Below are 14,340 nucleotides of genomic sequence, written 5' to 3' on the forward strand. Positions count from 1 at the left end.
TATGTATAACTGAATCACTTTGCTGTACACCAGAAACTAACACAACATTATAAATCAACTATACTTTAATAAAAAACTGAGTGATTCTATACATATTATAACAAAAGTGAATGCCTTTAAATATTAATCATGTTTCATGGAGAGTCAACCGACTTAAAAGCATTCCACTTCCTTGCCGTCTTAATGGAGGGAGGATTTAAGCTGAATTCAGGTGCAGGACTGAGGGTCACCCTGTGGGTGCTGGTTATTGCTGTGACCCATGCAGAAAACACTGACTGTCACTGGAGCCATTGGTCTAAGCCAGCTTGTTGCCTTATAAATGACCCAAAGGACGAGCTCTTTGGAATTTCACCTTTGATGTTTATGGTGTTGCTGCCATCCACTGTCTGCTGTCACTTCTCCCTGCTCCTGTTTGTTTTTTCCCCGTATCAGGTCCTATACTGACTGTCTAATTTATAAACCACTTTTGCCTAGGAAACCACACGACCTCTATCTAGACTGTAAGCTCCCCAAGGAAGAATCTGTGTCCAACTTGTTCATCCAGCACTCAGTTAGTACAGCACCAGGGCATTTTTAATTAATCAATAAATGTTTGTTGAATGAATAGCCCAATGTGTCCCAACTGTGTGTGAAGTAAGAATACATGGGTCTCAAGAATTCAAAGGAATGCCCTTTGTTCAAAGTTCAAGGGTTTAAGACACAAATTTCTTTTAAGAGGTTTTAAAAATGCTTCTTGATTTTTAGCTCTTTCCAGGGGGCGGGGGATGTGATATTGCACACCATGGGTACCACAGCTTTGCTGCACCCTTCTCCTTTCCACATCTCTTGGGAAATTATTTTTCCCTCTCCATCTATGCAATTCAATACACATCTTCGGCGTCAATACCCCCAGACAACAATTACACTTTCCTATCTGTGTTGTTTTGTATTCAGACTAGGGAGAAACCCTTACAGAAAAATAATCACCCAAACTTCATGGTATTTTTTCCTCCACAAAACATGACCTTCGTAACCATTCTCATATTTTAAAGTTTCAAGTATTTTAGTGTTTTGTTTGCTGCTAGTTACATCAATTCAAATTTCTCCAAATCAACGGAACCCTCTTGCTTTCTTGCCAGTAATTGTCTGAAAAATTTGAAACTGATAACAACATCAGAACCTGAGTTAAGACTTTCTTGTGTTCTCTTTCATAATGTCCATTTTCAGCACAAACGTTTTCTGCTAAAAACAAGGCCCTAGAGATAATGGGAAAGTTGCAGACTTGAAAATTGGCATGACATCCGGCCAGTGTTGCTTTGACACATTGGGCTGAGAGTCTGCTGGGAAAAAAGTGGACATTATTTTGCTGAATAGGTTCAGGTTCTGTAATAAAAGATATAAACCTGGAAAACGTTTATTTTTTCCAGAGCTGTTCTTTTAACCACAAATGGAGACGCTTTTCAGCAAGTCCTTTCTTGGGGGTGGGGCTCAGTAGCAAAATCCTGGAAGGGATAACGTTCAAAATTCAAGAAAGCCATAAACTAAGCCACTTAACATTACTGCCAGTGGTTGATGCCAAGCAAACGAAATCACACAAAAGGGTGGAAGAAAAATGGCCAGTCAAGATATTCAATTATCTTAAAATCATGTGCCATCATCAAGCTAAAATATCTACCATGTGTCCCTAATTCACATTTTCAAATGTCATGGTTATCTTGTGAAGAGTATATTTACAAAAAAAGTATCTCTATGTGTTGAAGGAATTATTTTGGGAAATGTATATATTTAAAATGTACCACAGTTTCTTAAACCATCGATTGCCATTTCTTCATTGAAACATTACATATTTTCTGTCTTTAAATTATTGAAAATATTACTGCATCTTCAAAATGGGATTGTCCAGACCTCTCTAGACCCTGATATAGAACACAGCTGCTCACTGTGATATAATCTATGTGTGTAGATGATGTGGGTGTCATGCTAGGAGAAGGTCACCATGAGGATGGGTGAATCCAGTTGCCAGCAACAACTTGACCAATCAACAAACAGGGTGGGCCCGTGTTCACAGCAGCACTATTTACAAAAGCCAAGATATGGAAACAACCTAAATGTCCGCTGACAGATGAATGGATAAAGAAGATATGGTACATATGTACAATGGAATATTACTCAGCCATATAAAATATAAAAGAAGGAAATAATGCCATTTGCAGCCACATGGATGGACCTAGAGAGGATCATACTAAGTGAAGTAAGTCAGACAGAGAAAGACAAATACCATATGATATCACTTATGTGTGGAATCTAAAAAAAATGATATAAATGAACTTATCTACTAAACAGACTCACAGACATAGACAACAGACTTGTGGTTGCCAAGGGGGAGAGGGGTGGGGGAGGGGTGGATTGGAATTTTGGATTAGCAGATGCAAACTGTCATGTATAGAATGGATAAACAAGGTCCTACTGTAGAGCACAGGGAAGTATACTCAATATCCTGTGATAAACCACAATGGAAAAGAATATGAAAAAGACTATATATGTATAACTGAGTCACTTTGCTGTACAGAAGAAATTAACACAGCATTGTAAATCAACTATATTTCAATAAAATTTTTAAAAAAGAAGCAGCACGGTGGTCAGGGTTCTATTCTTCCCGCTCAGCAGTGAACTAAGGACACCTTCCCTGCAAGCACACCATGAAGCACAGCTGGGCAGCCCCTGTGGCCATCAGGCTCAGAGATGCCTGCTGGACCTCAATCCATGGACACAGGCAACCCTGGTCAGAGTCCGCTGGTCCCGGTACCACATTTACTTATTGATTCCTGAAATATCTCTCACGCAGAAATCAACATACGTTGTGAATTCCATCTGCATTAGGAAGAAGGCTTTGCCTATCTTGGAAATGTGGACCATTTCCAATGAATAGAATAGTGACCACAGAAGATTTTCAGTGTAAACTTTTAGCCTGGTTGAGGCTGAACAGGTTGGAGAGTGACCAGTGAGTATTGGTAACACTCTTATTGTTTTTTAAAGAATATTATTTCCAAGGTCTGAAGAATTAATTGGGAGTTGATCCAATGGCTTCTGAACATGAAATGTCTAAAAGTGTAGAGTTGTTTGATCTAGATTTTGCCACTTTAAAGCATTTTCGGGCTGTTTCTATACAGCTCTCAAGTACTGAATAACAATGTCTCTAGAGAGAAACTATCCTAGCCATCACATCCCATCCTCCAAAGACGAATATATTGGTTTTATGATCACATTTTTAATAGGGAAGAATTTGTTATGGTCTCTGAGGCTTAAATGAGTTGTTTCCTTTGAGTTCACAAAATAGTCAAATATTTTTAAAGGTATTTTTCACATATTTTCAAGGAGGTTAAGTGCTCCAAGTGGGATAACATACATATGTGGTCTCTCTCAACATTGAACAGGTCCCTGGATTGCTACTTCCCATGCCTAGGCTCAATAAATAATTTCTTGGGTTAGAAAGAAAGAATGAAGTCAATACAGCCCTATTTATTCCAAAGCCACAGCAGTAATTCATGGTGCTGAAAATTCCCAGAGCCTTCAATTTACCTATCTGAACACCTGAAATAAATTGCAATTTTTGACAAAAAAAGTTACTCTGGGTCACATACCACCAACAGTCATAAAGCTGACAGTCATAAAGCTGAAACTAACATCTTTTTGCTGAAATAAGCAATGGGAATTCTCCTTGTAGCTTCCTGTTACTCAGACATGTTTTAATTTTTTTCCTCTAAAAGTTGTTTTTATTTCCCCTGGGGTATTTTTATCTATTTATTTTTATAAATTTATTTATTCATTTATTTAATTTTTGGCTGCGTTGGGTCTTCGTTGCTGCGCGCAGGCTTTCTCTAGTTGCGGCGAGCGGGGGCTACTTTTCGTTGCAGTGCGTGGGCTTCTCATTGCAGTGGCTACTCTTGTTGCGGAGCACGGGCTCTAGGCGTGCGGGCTTCAGTAGTTGTGGCTCGCGGGCTCAGTAGTTGTGGCTCACGGGCTCTAGAGCACAGGCTTAGTAGCTGTGGCTCACAGGCTTAGTTGCCCTGTGGCATGTGGGATCTTTCTGGACCAGGGATCAAACCCGTGTTCCCTGCATTGGCAGGCATATCCTTAACCACTGCGCCACCAGGGAAGCCCCCTCCCCTAGAGTATTTTTAAAAGAGTGGCCGGCAATGGCCTGTCCTTGGAGAATACCTACCCTCTCCCCTTTATTTTTGAAGGAAGTGTGTGTGTGTGTGTGAGTGGTCAGCAAACGTTGCCATTTCACAGAATCAAATACCTGTCACGTTTGAAGGAAACAGTAATTATGAATTATGGATCATTTGCAAGAAGCGATACAAAATTAGCTTCTGGGCCTGTTTCCAAAGTTGGAGTGAATTTATGACAAACTGGATATTGATGAACGGTTTCTAAAATCTGTTGAATTTGTCAGCCTAGCCTGTGAATGAGTATTTGTTAGGTCAAATAAATGAAATGGTAATGAAATAGATTGTTTCTTTATGAAAAATGAAATTGCATGAGATCTGGCCATTGTTCATTCTAGATTTGAAATCTCAACTTTATGGGTACTTTTTTTTTTTCAAATTGTGAGAAATGTGTTTAAGCTTTCATGCCAAGAAGCCCACCAAACCCTGAAGTTAAAAGAGCTACGAAAAATGACAAACATCAAATTCAGGATGGTGATGGACAAAGCATATTCAAGGGGCTATATTTGTATCATTTTATTTCTGAGTCACTATGGAAAGTCGCTATGTTATTCTGACACTTCTAATAGAATATTATAAAGGGATGCTTCAGGGTTCAACACAGCAATGGGGACGTGAGAACCCGCACTTTCCAAAGCGAGATGCTAGAGCATCTTTGTAAAGATGGCGCCTACAAATCTTGAGGGTGTACAAAGAGGGACAGTCCAGGAAGCCAAACATGAGACGGGATTCCTCTGGAGAACATCGTCTGTTGTAATCCCTTCTCCTCTCTGCGCTACCAGCAGGGCGCACCTGCCTTTCACCTTAAACTGGGAGTCAGATGGATTTTTGCCTCAATTTGCCCTCCCTCAAAATCAAACCTTGAAACAAGTATTCGAATACAAGTAATTTACGTGGGAGGTGTTCCCAGGAAACATCGGTGGAGAGAGGAGTGACTCAGGGAAGGGAAAGAAGACAAGCAGGGATGCTTTAATAATTTCTTTTTTAAAAACTGAGATAAAATCACCATTTCATAGGATTCACCTTTTGAAGGGAACCATTCCATGTGTTTAGTATATACCTAAGGTTGCAACCATCACCACCATGTAATTCCAGAACGTTTTCATCACTCCCCCCAAAAGGAACCTCACACCCATTAACAGTCACTCCCCTCTTCCTCACCCCCTCTGGAATCCACTCGTCGGTTTTCTGTGTCTCTGGATTTGCCGATTGTGGTCATTTCATATGCATGGAATCACATAACATGTGGCCTTTTCTGACTGGCATCTTTCACGTAGCATCATGTTTTTAAGGTCCATTCATGTTATAATATGTATCACTAATTCATTCCTTTTTATGACTGTCAACAATTCCACTGCGGGGATACAAACCTTTGGTTTATTTTTCAGTTAATGGACATTTGGGTTGTTTCCACATTTTGACAATTATGAATAATTCTGCCATGAACATTTATGCACAAGTTTTAGTGGACATCCATTTTAAAATATCTCGGGTAGTTACTTAGGGGTGGAATTTCTGGATAATAGGGTAACTATGTTTAACTTTTTAAAAATTTAAATATAGTTTAGAAAACAAAAAATAAATATAGTTGATGTACAATATTGTGTAAGTCTCAGGTATACAGCAGTGATTCAGTTACATATATTTTTTTTCAGATTCCTTTCCATTATAATTTATTGCAAGATATTGAATATAGTGTCCTGTGCTACACAGTAGGTCCTTGTTGCTTATCTATTTTATATACAGTAGTTTGTATGTAAACCAAAATCTGTGCTGCATCTACCACCGAACACTCCTACTGATCTCTACATCCCACGAGGCTTTAATCATGATGGGCTTATGACAAAAACCCTAATGAAAGCGACAGCTTAAAACATGTCTCAAATGTCAACAAAAATGACTCCTTCCTCTATAGGTACAAGTAGATGACACATCACCTGGGAGCAAAGGTGTACTTTTCCCTTCCACATGGTACAGTTGACGCACAAATCCCCAAACAGCTCACTGTTTTGGTGTCACTGTAAACACAAGGTTTCTGGAAGATTCAGCTTAGAGAAAAACCAACCTTCACTGAAAATAGAGAGACATCGATAAAATCGCAAGTGGCTGTTTTAATATTCCAAATAGTCCAACATTTCTCTCTAATCCTTTATAAAAATGTGTTGAAGGAGGGGACACCCAAAAGATACAGGAAAAGCCTGGTGTCTATAGGCTATCTTTTTTTTTTTTTTTTTTTTTAATTTATTTATTTATTTATTTATTTTTGCTGTGTTGGGTCTTCGTTTCTGTGCGAGGGCTTTCTCTAGTTGCGGCGAGTGGGGGCCACTCTTCATCGCGGTGCGCGGGCCTCTCACTGTCGCGGCCTCTTTTGTTGCGGAGCACAGGCTCCAGACGCGCAGGCTCAGTAGTTGTGGCTCACGGGCCCAGTTGCTCCGTGGCATGTGGGATCTTCCCAGACCAGGGCTCGAACCCGTGTCCCCTGCATTGGCAGGCAGATTCTCAACCACTGCGCCACCAGGGAAGCCCCGATAGGCTATCTTAAAACACACATTAACATCTGAAAATTCAACACTGGAGAATTTTTCCAATGTCCTCAACCTGATACCTGCCTTTCCACAGAGAGTGTATTTTATGATGGAACTACCTACAACACACAGTAACAGAGTCAGTTATGGACCAAAGTGGACTCACTTTATTAAAAATGTATTTAGAATACTGTTCAAAATTGACTTGCTGTAATCTAATGATGAAGTCCCTTAGAATAAAATTTTATTTACTCCTTTGTATTCTAATTAAAGAAAACCTGAATTCCCAGGGTCTTAGTCTTGGTCTTCACAAAGCTATTGACTTGAGAATGGATTCCAACAAAGTACTAAAGGTAGAATTCAGTACCATTATTGGAAATTTTACTGAAAAAGAGTATCATCAATCATGTATCTAATATTTTCTCAACTATTATAATATATATATATGTATATATATACACATACATATCCAAATTAGGATATGTATGGTCAAATATATGTTATTACCAATTTGGATATGTATGGTCAAAATTTTATATATATATATACATATATCTGTATATATATAATATGTAATATATATTATAATAGTTAGTTGAGAAAATACTCGTTTTCACTTTAGGGTTAAGTGTTAAGGGCCAAATGTCAAGTCCAGACCTCTTTTCAGGAAAATTAGTGGTATTCTGGGTATTCCCTCTTGGTATTTAATTTAGCTGTTTACTTGACCCTATAGGCAGACATTCATTCCTGGGCTAGAATTGTTTGCTGACTTCATTCCATAAAAGGCCATCAGAAGCATCCTTTAAAATAAAAAGGACCAGGAAACTTTCAATGTGAGTAATCAAATCTTATCAGAAATCTCTGTATCAGTGTCTCACCCATGCCCCAGAAGGCCCAACTGAACGTTCATGAACAGCTGTCCAAACAGGTTTAGAGATTTGTTTGCAGGCAACATGAGGGATTTTCTCCCACTAGGCTCTGTGTGTCTACATACAAGACCAAACACCTGGGCAACTGCCAATCCCAGCCATTCTAGAAATCTTCCTCTTGCTTGCTTAAAAAGAATAGTAATGATCCAACCTATAGCAGACATACCGTCTAATTCAGAGCCTGGGCTGCCAGGATGACACAGGGTATATATTAGTACAAAGAGGCAGTAGGTGTGTTTTTCAGCTTTATGTTTGCAGAAAGGAAACCCACTTTTATTCTCATTTATGAGAGTAAAGAAAGGGTGTGCCACACCCCAACTTGATTGGAACCAAATGTGTATGGAAAGTATAGTGCCTATTCATGAGCAAAGCAAGGGCGTCACGGTAGGGAAAGTTGTCTGTGGACAGAGCAAAAATAAGTAACCTTGGTTCTCTCTACTTTTATTTTATGGCCCTTGGCCAAATTATTCTGACATCTAAGTATCAGTTCTCTAATTGCAAGGGGTGAGCAGTGATTCTGTCTGTCTCTGCAGGAGTCATTATGGGGAGGAATGAGAGGAAAACGTTGTTTATTACCTGTAATACTGTTGGATTCTGAGATCTTTACTTGCTACTCAGGAATTTAAAGCTCTTTTCAGCCCTGATGGATTATCTTACTGCCCTCTACATTAAATCATTTGCTTGTTAGAATGATATAAGGGCTCTCACAGGAAATTTGCCTTTGTTAGCTTTTAAAACTCGTCTCTCTCCCTGTCACCACCTTATCAAAGGCCCTAGTTGGAAAATCTGACTTCCAGGTCTGATGTTTAACTCAACAGGTACCTTTTTTTTTTTTTTACCATTTAAAAAAATCGAAGTATAGTTAATTTACAATGTTGTGTTAGTTTCAGGTATCCAGCAAAGTGATTCATTTATATATATCACTTTCATATTCTTTTCCATTATAGGTTATTACTGTATAAGATATTGAATATAATTCCCTGTGTTCTACAGTAGATCCTTTTATCTCTCTTTTTTTTCTTTTATCTCTTTTATATATAGTCGTGTGTATCTGTTAATCCCAAACTCCTAATTTATCTCCCCCTCCCCACTATTCCCTTTGGTAACCCTAAGTTTGATTTCTATGTCTGTGAGTGACTTTCTGTTTTGTAAATAAGTTCATTGGTATCATTTTTTTAGATTCCACATATAAGTGATATCGTATGATTATTTGTCTTTCTCTGTCTGACGTACTTCACTTAGTATGATAATCTCTAGGTCCATCCCTGTTGATGCAAATGGCATTATCAACGTGTATCTTTCTGATTGCCAGATTCTACAGCTTTCAAACAGTGATGATGATACTTTACCTCGTGTGTAGACTGGTGATCATTTCATACTTATCTGAGTCTCTGGAAACATTAAGCATTCTTTAAGAAATGTTCATGTGAGAGCACGTTCTCTTTTGCTGCTTATCTCTTAAGGATTGTCATTAACTAAATGCTTCAGTAAGATGCACCTTCACATCCTATTACAGCTGGTGGAGGGAGAGGAGATGATGGAAGTGGAAGATATGTCCTCTCCTTTTGAAGCTATGACCCAGAAGATGTGTGCGTTGCTTTCCATATCCAGAGGACCAGAATTTCATCACATGACTACATATAGCTGCAAGGGAGGTGGGTGAATGCAGTGTTTGTTCTGCACAGCCAGCTAAAATTGGGGATATTGTTAGTGAAAAAGAGAAGACCAAGGATGTGTGTATGATGGGGTGGCAACAAGCAGGCTACCACAACAATACATCAGCGTTGAGAGCCTAGGCGATAGCTGGGTAAATACACGCTGAATGAGATAAATTATTATTATTGATATTATTTTATTACTATTATTATCTGATACTGGCAGACAATCTCTGGTGTTAAACAAACCAGGAACATTTTTCAAGCCACCCATTAAGACTGCTTACATCTACTATAAATCTGTGGATTTCACTGCACAAGAAGTTATTTTCTGCATACTGAGAAAGCTACTATTTTCTATTTTCCGATGGTTGGCAGAAATGAAAGATAGTTTTCCAGCTCATGAGTAATAGAAAGTAGGAAAATTAAATGTGAGTTAATAAGATACAAATGTCAAAATAAGCCGTAGCCTCATTATTTTTTATACACTTTCAACGCCACTGCTCTGCCACGGAGGAAGTGATAGGATTTTGGGAATGAGCTGAGTTCTACTGACTCTCATGATTAGAAATGCTTTCCTCAAACTGCAAAATTGCAAGAACGCACAAAGCTAAACATGGAACATGACGCATAACAGAACAAATGGACCAGATGTGTGCTTCCTGGACTTATGTTTAGAAATAAGACGCTTGTATCAATTCTCCCATCTTAAAAAGAGGCCCCTCTCCCCACCAAATAAAAAATTCCATGTTCTGTCATTGTTTGTATGCTCATACACACTAGTCCTTTTCTCCTTTGAGAGTAAGTGCAAAATTTAATTTGTGTGCCAAATTTAAATCTATTTCTATAAATTTAAGTAATATCACTGGAGTGAAAAAAAGGTATTTCAAAAGAGGACTTAACATCATTTAAGCGCAGAAATAAATTATTATTTAGGAATTTTAGAATTTATTATATTTTTAGTATATTAATTAATTTATTATATTATTATATATGTAATATATATTATTTATAATTATTATATAATTAATTATATTAATTTAGGCATTATAGGAATTTTCTGACAAACATGTGACCCTATTTAAAATAAGAAAACAGAGTAACTCATTTGCTTAATCTAACTTACTTTGTAGTTTATCAGATTAATATTTTCCATAGGCTACTTGTTTCCTTTTTTTAAAAAATATTTATTTATTTATTTTTATTTTGGCTGCACTGGGTCTTAGTTGCTGCATGCAGGATCTTTAGTTGCAGACTCTTAGCTGTGGCATGTGGGATCTAGTTCCCTGACCAGGGATCGAACGCTGGCCCCCTGCATTAGGAGACCCCAGTCTTACCCACTGGGCCACCAGGGAAGTCACTACTTGTTTCTTAAAAGAAAGACAATCAAATAATTTTCAGCTTAGGGTTGGGTTGACAAGTTTACCTTTCCGATGAGTTATCTAGGAACATGATTTTCATCTATGAACAGCTATGCAATTACATTGATAATATTACAGTCGGGGTTATTAACTGGTGTAGAAACACATCATTAACTTCTCACAACATGCAGCCTTTGGCAAATATCAGTTAGAAGAGCAGTCTCTCAGCTGTATGAATGCCATCTTAGTATTCCTTTTTTTTTTTAGTATTTTATTTATTTTTTTAAAAATTTACTTTATTGAAGTATCGTTGATTTACAATGTTGTATTAATTTCTACTGTACCACCAAGTGATTCAGTTGTACATATATATACACATTCTTTTTCATATTCTTTTTTCATTGTGGTTTATCACAGAATATTGAATATAGTTCCCTGTGCTATACAATAGGACCTTGTTGTTTATCCATTTTATATAATATATAATAGTTTGCATCTGCTAATCCTAAACTCCCAATCCTTCCCTCCCTCATCCACCTCCCCTTGGCAAGTACAGGTCTGTTCTCTATGTCTGTGAGTTTGTTTCTGTTTCATAGATAAGTTCCTTTGTGTCATATTTTAGATTCATAGAAGTGATATCACATGATAGTCGTCTTTCTCTGTCTGACTTCACTTAGTGTGATCATCTCTAGGTCCATCCATGTTGCTGCAAATGTGAATGCCATCGTAGTATTCTAAACTGGAGTTGAGAAGTCATAGGATGAAGGCTCTTGTTCAGCCCTCCCTTGGGCCTGAGAGTCAACACCAGTCAATCACAGCACTCTTTGAGATCAAACCTGCTCTCAGAACCCCTCTCATCACCTAGCCTTAGGACGAGTCGACCAGAATGTGCCCAGGAACTTGTCCTGACTGCCCTTCCTAGATGATTCTGCTCAGGTTGCCTGCTCTGCCTGTATGCTTCTTGGTGTGAAAGATGTAACGTCTCCTAGATCGTTAGGACACTTAGTGAGAAAAGCATTGATGACAGAGTTCCTTTAACAGAAATCCTTTCTTGAATACCACAGTCACATACATCATCTTTGGAGAAGAAAATATTCATTGCATTTAGTCCCACCGCTAACCTGCTGTTGCCATCTTGGTGTCCTGGCTTCCAGTGGGACGCGGTGGTGAGGGATGATTGCCGTGCTTGTTTCGATGAGGATGGGCTGTGTTATGAATCTCACGTTTCCTTGGGAGAGGTCAACTGTGAGGAAGTGAGTAAAGAAATAAACCAGATGGTTTCAGAGAATAATACACATGGGAAAACAGTAACATAGGGTCATGTGATGGAAAGCAATGGGGCTGCTCTCATGTGGGGTTCTCAGTGAAGGCCTTTCTGAGGAGGGCATTGGAGCAGAGATCTGAAGGATGCGAAAGTCAGATATGCTAATAAATTCAGGGGAAGAGCATTTAGGCACCGGGAATAGCAAATGCAACAGCCCTGAGTCAGCCACAGCCTGATATGTTTTAGAAAGATGAAGTGGCCTGTTTTCCTGGCCCCAGAAGATGGTCAGGGTAGACAGGAGAGGTTGGCTAGAGTTGATACTTTAAAAGCGTATTGCAAAGCTGTTGATGGTTTCCCAGCAAGAGAGTGAAGTGAAGACGCTTTGCCATTTACAAAGATCCCTGTGACCCCCGTGTGGAGAAGGGTTTGATGGGACCAGAGGGGACCGTGATAGAACGGTTGGGAGGCTACTGCACTAGTCCAGGCAGAAGAAGATGAGAGCAAAGAGTAGATGGAGAGAGGAGGACCTTTCACTGCTTCAAATGATACAACTTGCTGCTGCATTGGATGTGAGGGATGCAGGACTCAAGAATGACCCACAGACAGACAGGAAGGTGGCACAACAAAACTAGAGGGACCTTAGGACATGCTGTGGGTGTATAGAGGAAGGAGCATGGAAGATTCCATGCCAGGGAATTCCAGCAGGGTTTCCCAAAACTTCATGCTGTGAATCAGGCTGAAAAGATGACCAACAGAGACACTGATACACCCATCACAGCACTGATATTCACATTTTAGCCACAGATGGTACTGGTCAGTGTAGGAAGCAAAACTGGGATATGAAGTAGAATCCCTGAGTGAGAGAAAGGAAGAGCCCTGACCTCTTGGCCACAATGTCTTATCAGCTCCTTGTTGTAGGCTGCCCTGTCCATCTCTCTTCTCTTTGGGCTCCACAGTCTTTTTTTCCTGCTAGGGCCTGGAGGAAAGCCTGTTGGCATGTACCAGCTGAGAGCCTGCTCTGGGGTCCTGGGAAAGACGGTGGGATGGCACTTTAGGATGTCATTCATCTCAGAGGAGGGACCCCGGGGCAGAAGAGTAGGGCAGGTTCCAAGTAAACACCTACAGACCCCAAGGAGGTGATGAGCCAGGTGTGACAATAGGGAGGAGTGGGGACTGTGGCATCAGAAAAGCAAATCCCCATCTGACTGTGGCCGCTGCTCGCAGCTCAGGATTATCCTGGGAACGTGAGCCCAGAGTACCAGATTTTCCTTCTTCTTAAGAGAGGCCTGGAATGTAGATTTTTATGTTAAATAGTGTGGTTTTCCATTGTTGGCTAATGTCTAAGTTAATACTCATAATGGAATGGAAAACACATGTCACTGGATGACTGAGGACCCCTGAACGGTCTTTTTTTTGCAGGTAATGTCATGATCACTCGGGGACCGTATGGCCTGGGGGGTGGAGGGCAGCCCCAGTGTACAGCCACCAAACTGCCGTGGTTACTCAGCGTGGCCCTTTCATTCTCACAAGTGTCCCAGTTTGGATGATGAAGCATTTGGTCATCCTAATTATAAAGTTCTTTCCGAGTCTACCTTCCTCAGTGGGTTTAACATCATTTGACGTAAGAGGCTTTTCAGAAATGGGGTCTTAGTCTGTTCAGGCTGCTATAACAGAACACCATCGAGTGGATGGCTTCTAGACAACACACATTTATTTCTCATAATTCTGGAGGCTGGAAGTCCAAGATCAAGATGCCCACACGTTCCGTGTCTGGTGAGAGCCCGTTTCCTGGTCGATAGATGCCATCTTCTCGCTGTGTCCTCAGTGGGGAAGGGGACAAGGGAGCTCTCCGGGGTCTCTTCTATAAAGTCACTGAGTCCCATAAGGCGTGGGTTGTGCTGTCGCTTGCTGGAGGTGGGATTGGAATCAAGGAAGTCTTGCAGGTGGGGTTGGAGACTCTAACAGTTGGGGAGAGCAGCGTTAGCGCTGGGGGCTGGTGTATTTGTGCTGGGGTTGGTGTTATCCCTAAAGATGCAATGGCTTGGCCAGGCCACTGGGCGCATCTGCTGAGAAAGCGGTGATGGTGGTGGTAGTAGTGTGGGATCATGCTTCTGCCTTGAAAATAGAAGCTACGCCAATCCGTCCCACTCGCACTGGGGAGGGGAAGATGCTCGTTCCTGCTGTCTACAGAAGTGTAGACAAAGCGGCTCCTTCTGTTCAACTCATGCCATGACTTTTACCAACAGCAATGCAGACCCTTCAATATCTCTGCAAGAGGATGAATAATAAAGTTACCAGACAATGGAAGATCTCCTTACCTTTTGTAACCTTTTAGTCAGTGTCATCTACCCATCTAAAATTTCCAGGGAATTCCCTGGCGGTCCAGTGGTTAGGACTC

The 14,340-nt window shown here is 40.1% G+C and overlaps 1 protein-coding gene across 1 annotated transcript in view; it reads left to right on the forward strand.

Moving 5' to 3' along the window:
- LOC132347501 (transmembrane protein 132C-like) overlaps window positions 1-14,340 on the forward strand; it is a 184,169-nt gene that overhangs the window by 75,186 nt on the left and 94,643 nt on the right. The window contains exon 4 of the mRNA XM_059894070.1: window positions 9,179-9,317. Coding sequence (XP_059750053.1) covers window positions 9,179-9,317 — 139 coding nt within the window. The remainder of the gene's footprint in view (window positions 1-9,178; window positions 9,318-14,340) is intronic.

This window comes from Balaenoptera ricei, chromosome 14 (genome assembly GCF_028023285.1).
Source record: "Balaenoptera ricei isolate mBalRic1 chromosome 14, mBalRic1.hap2, whole genome shotgun sequence".
Classification (NCBI taxonomy): Eukaryota; Metazoa; Chordata; class Mammalia; order Artiodactyla; family Balaenopteridae; genus Balaenoptera; species Balaenoptera ricei.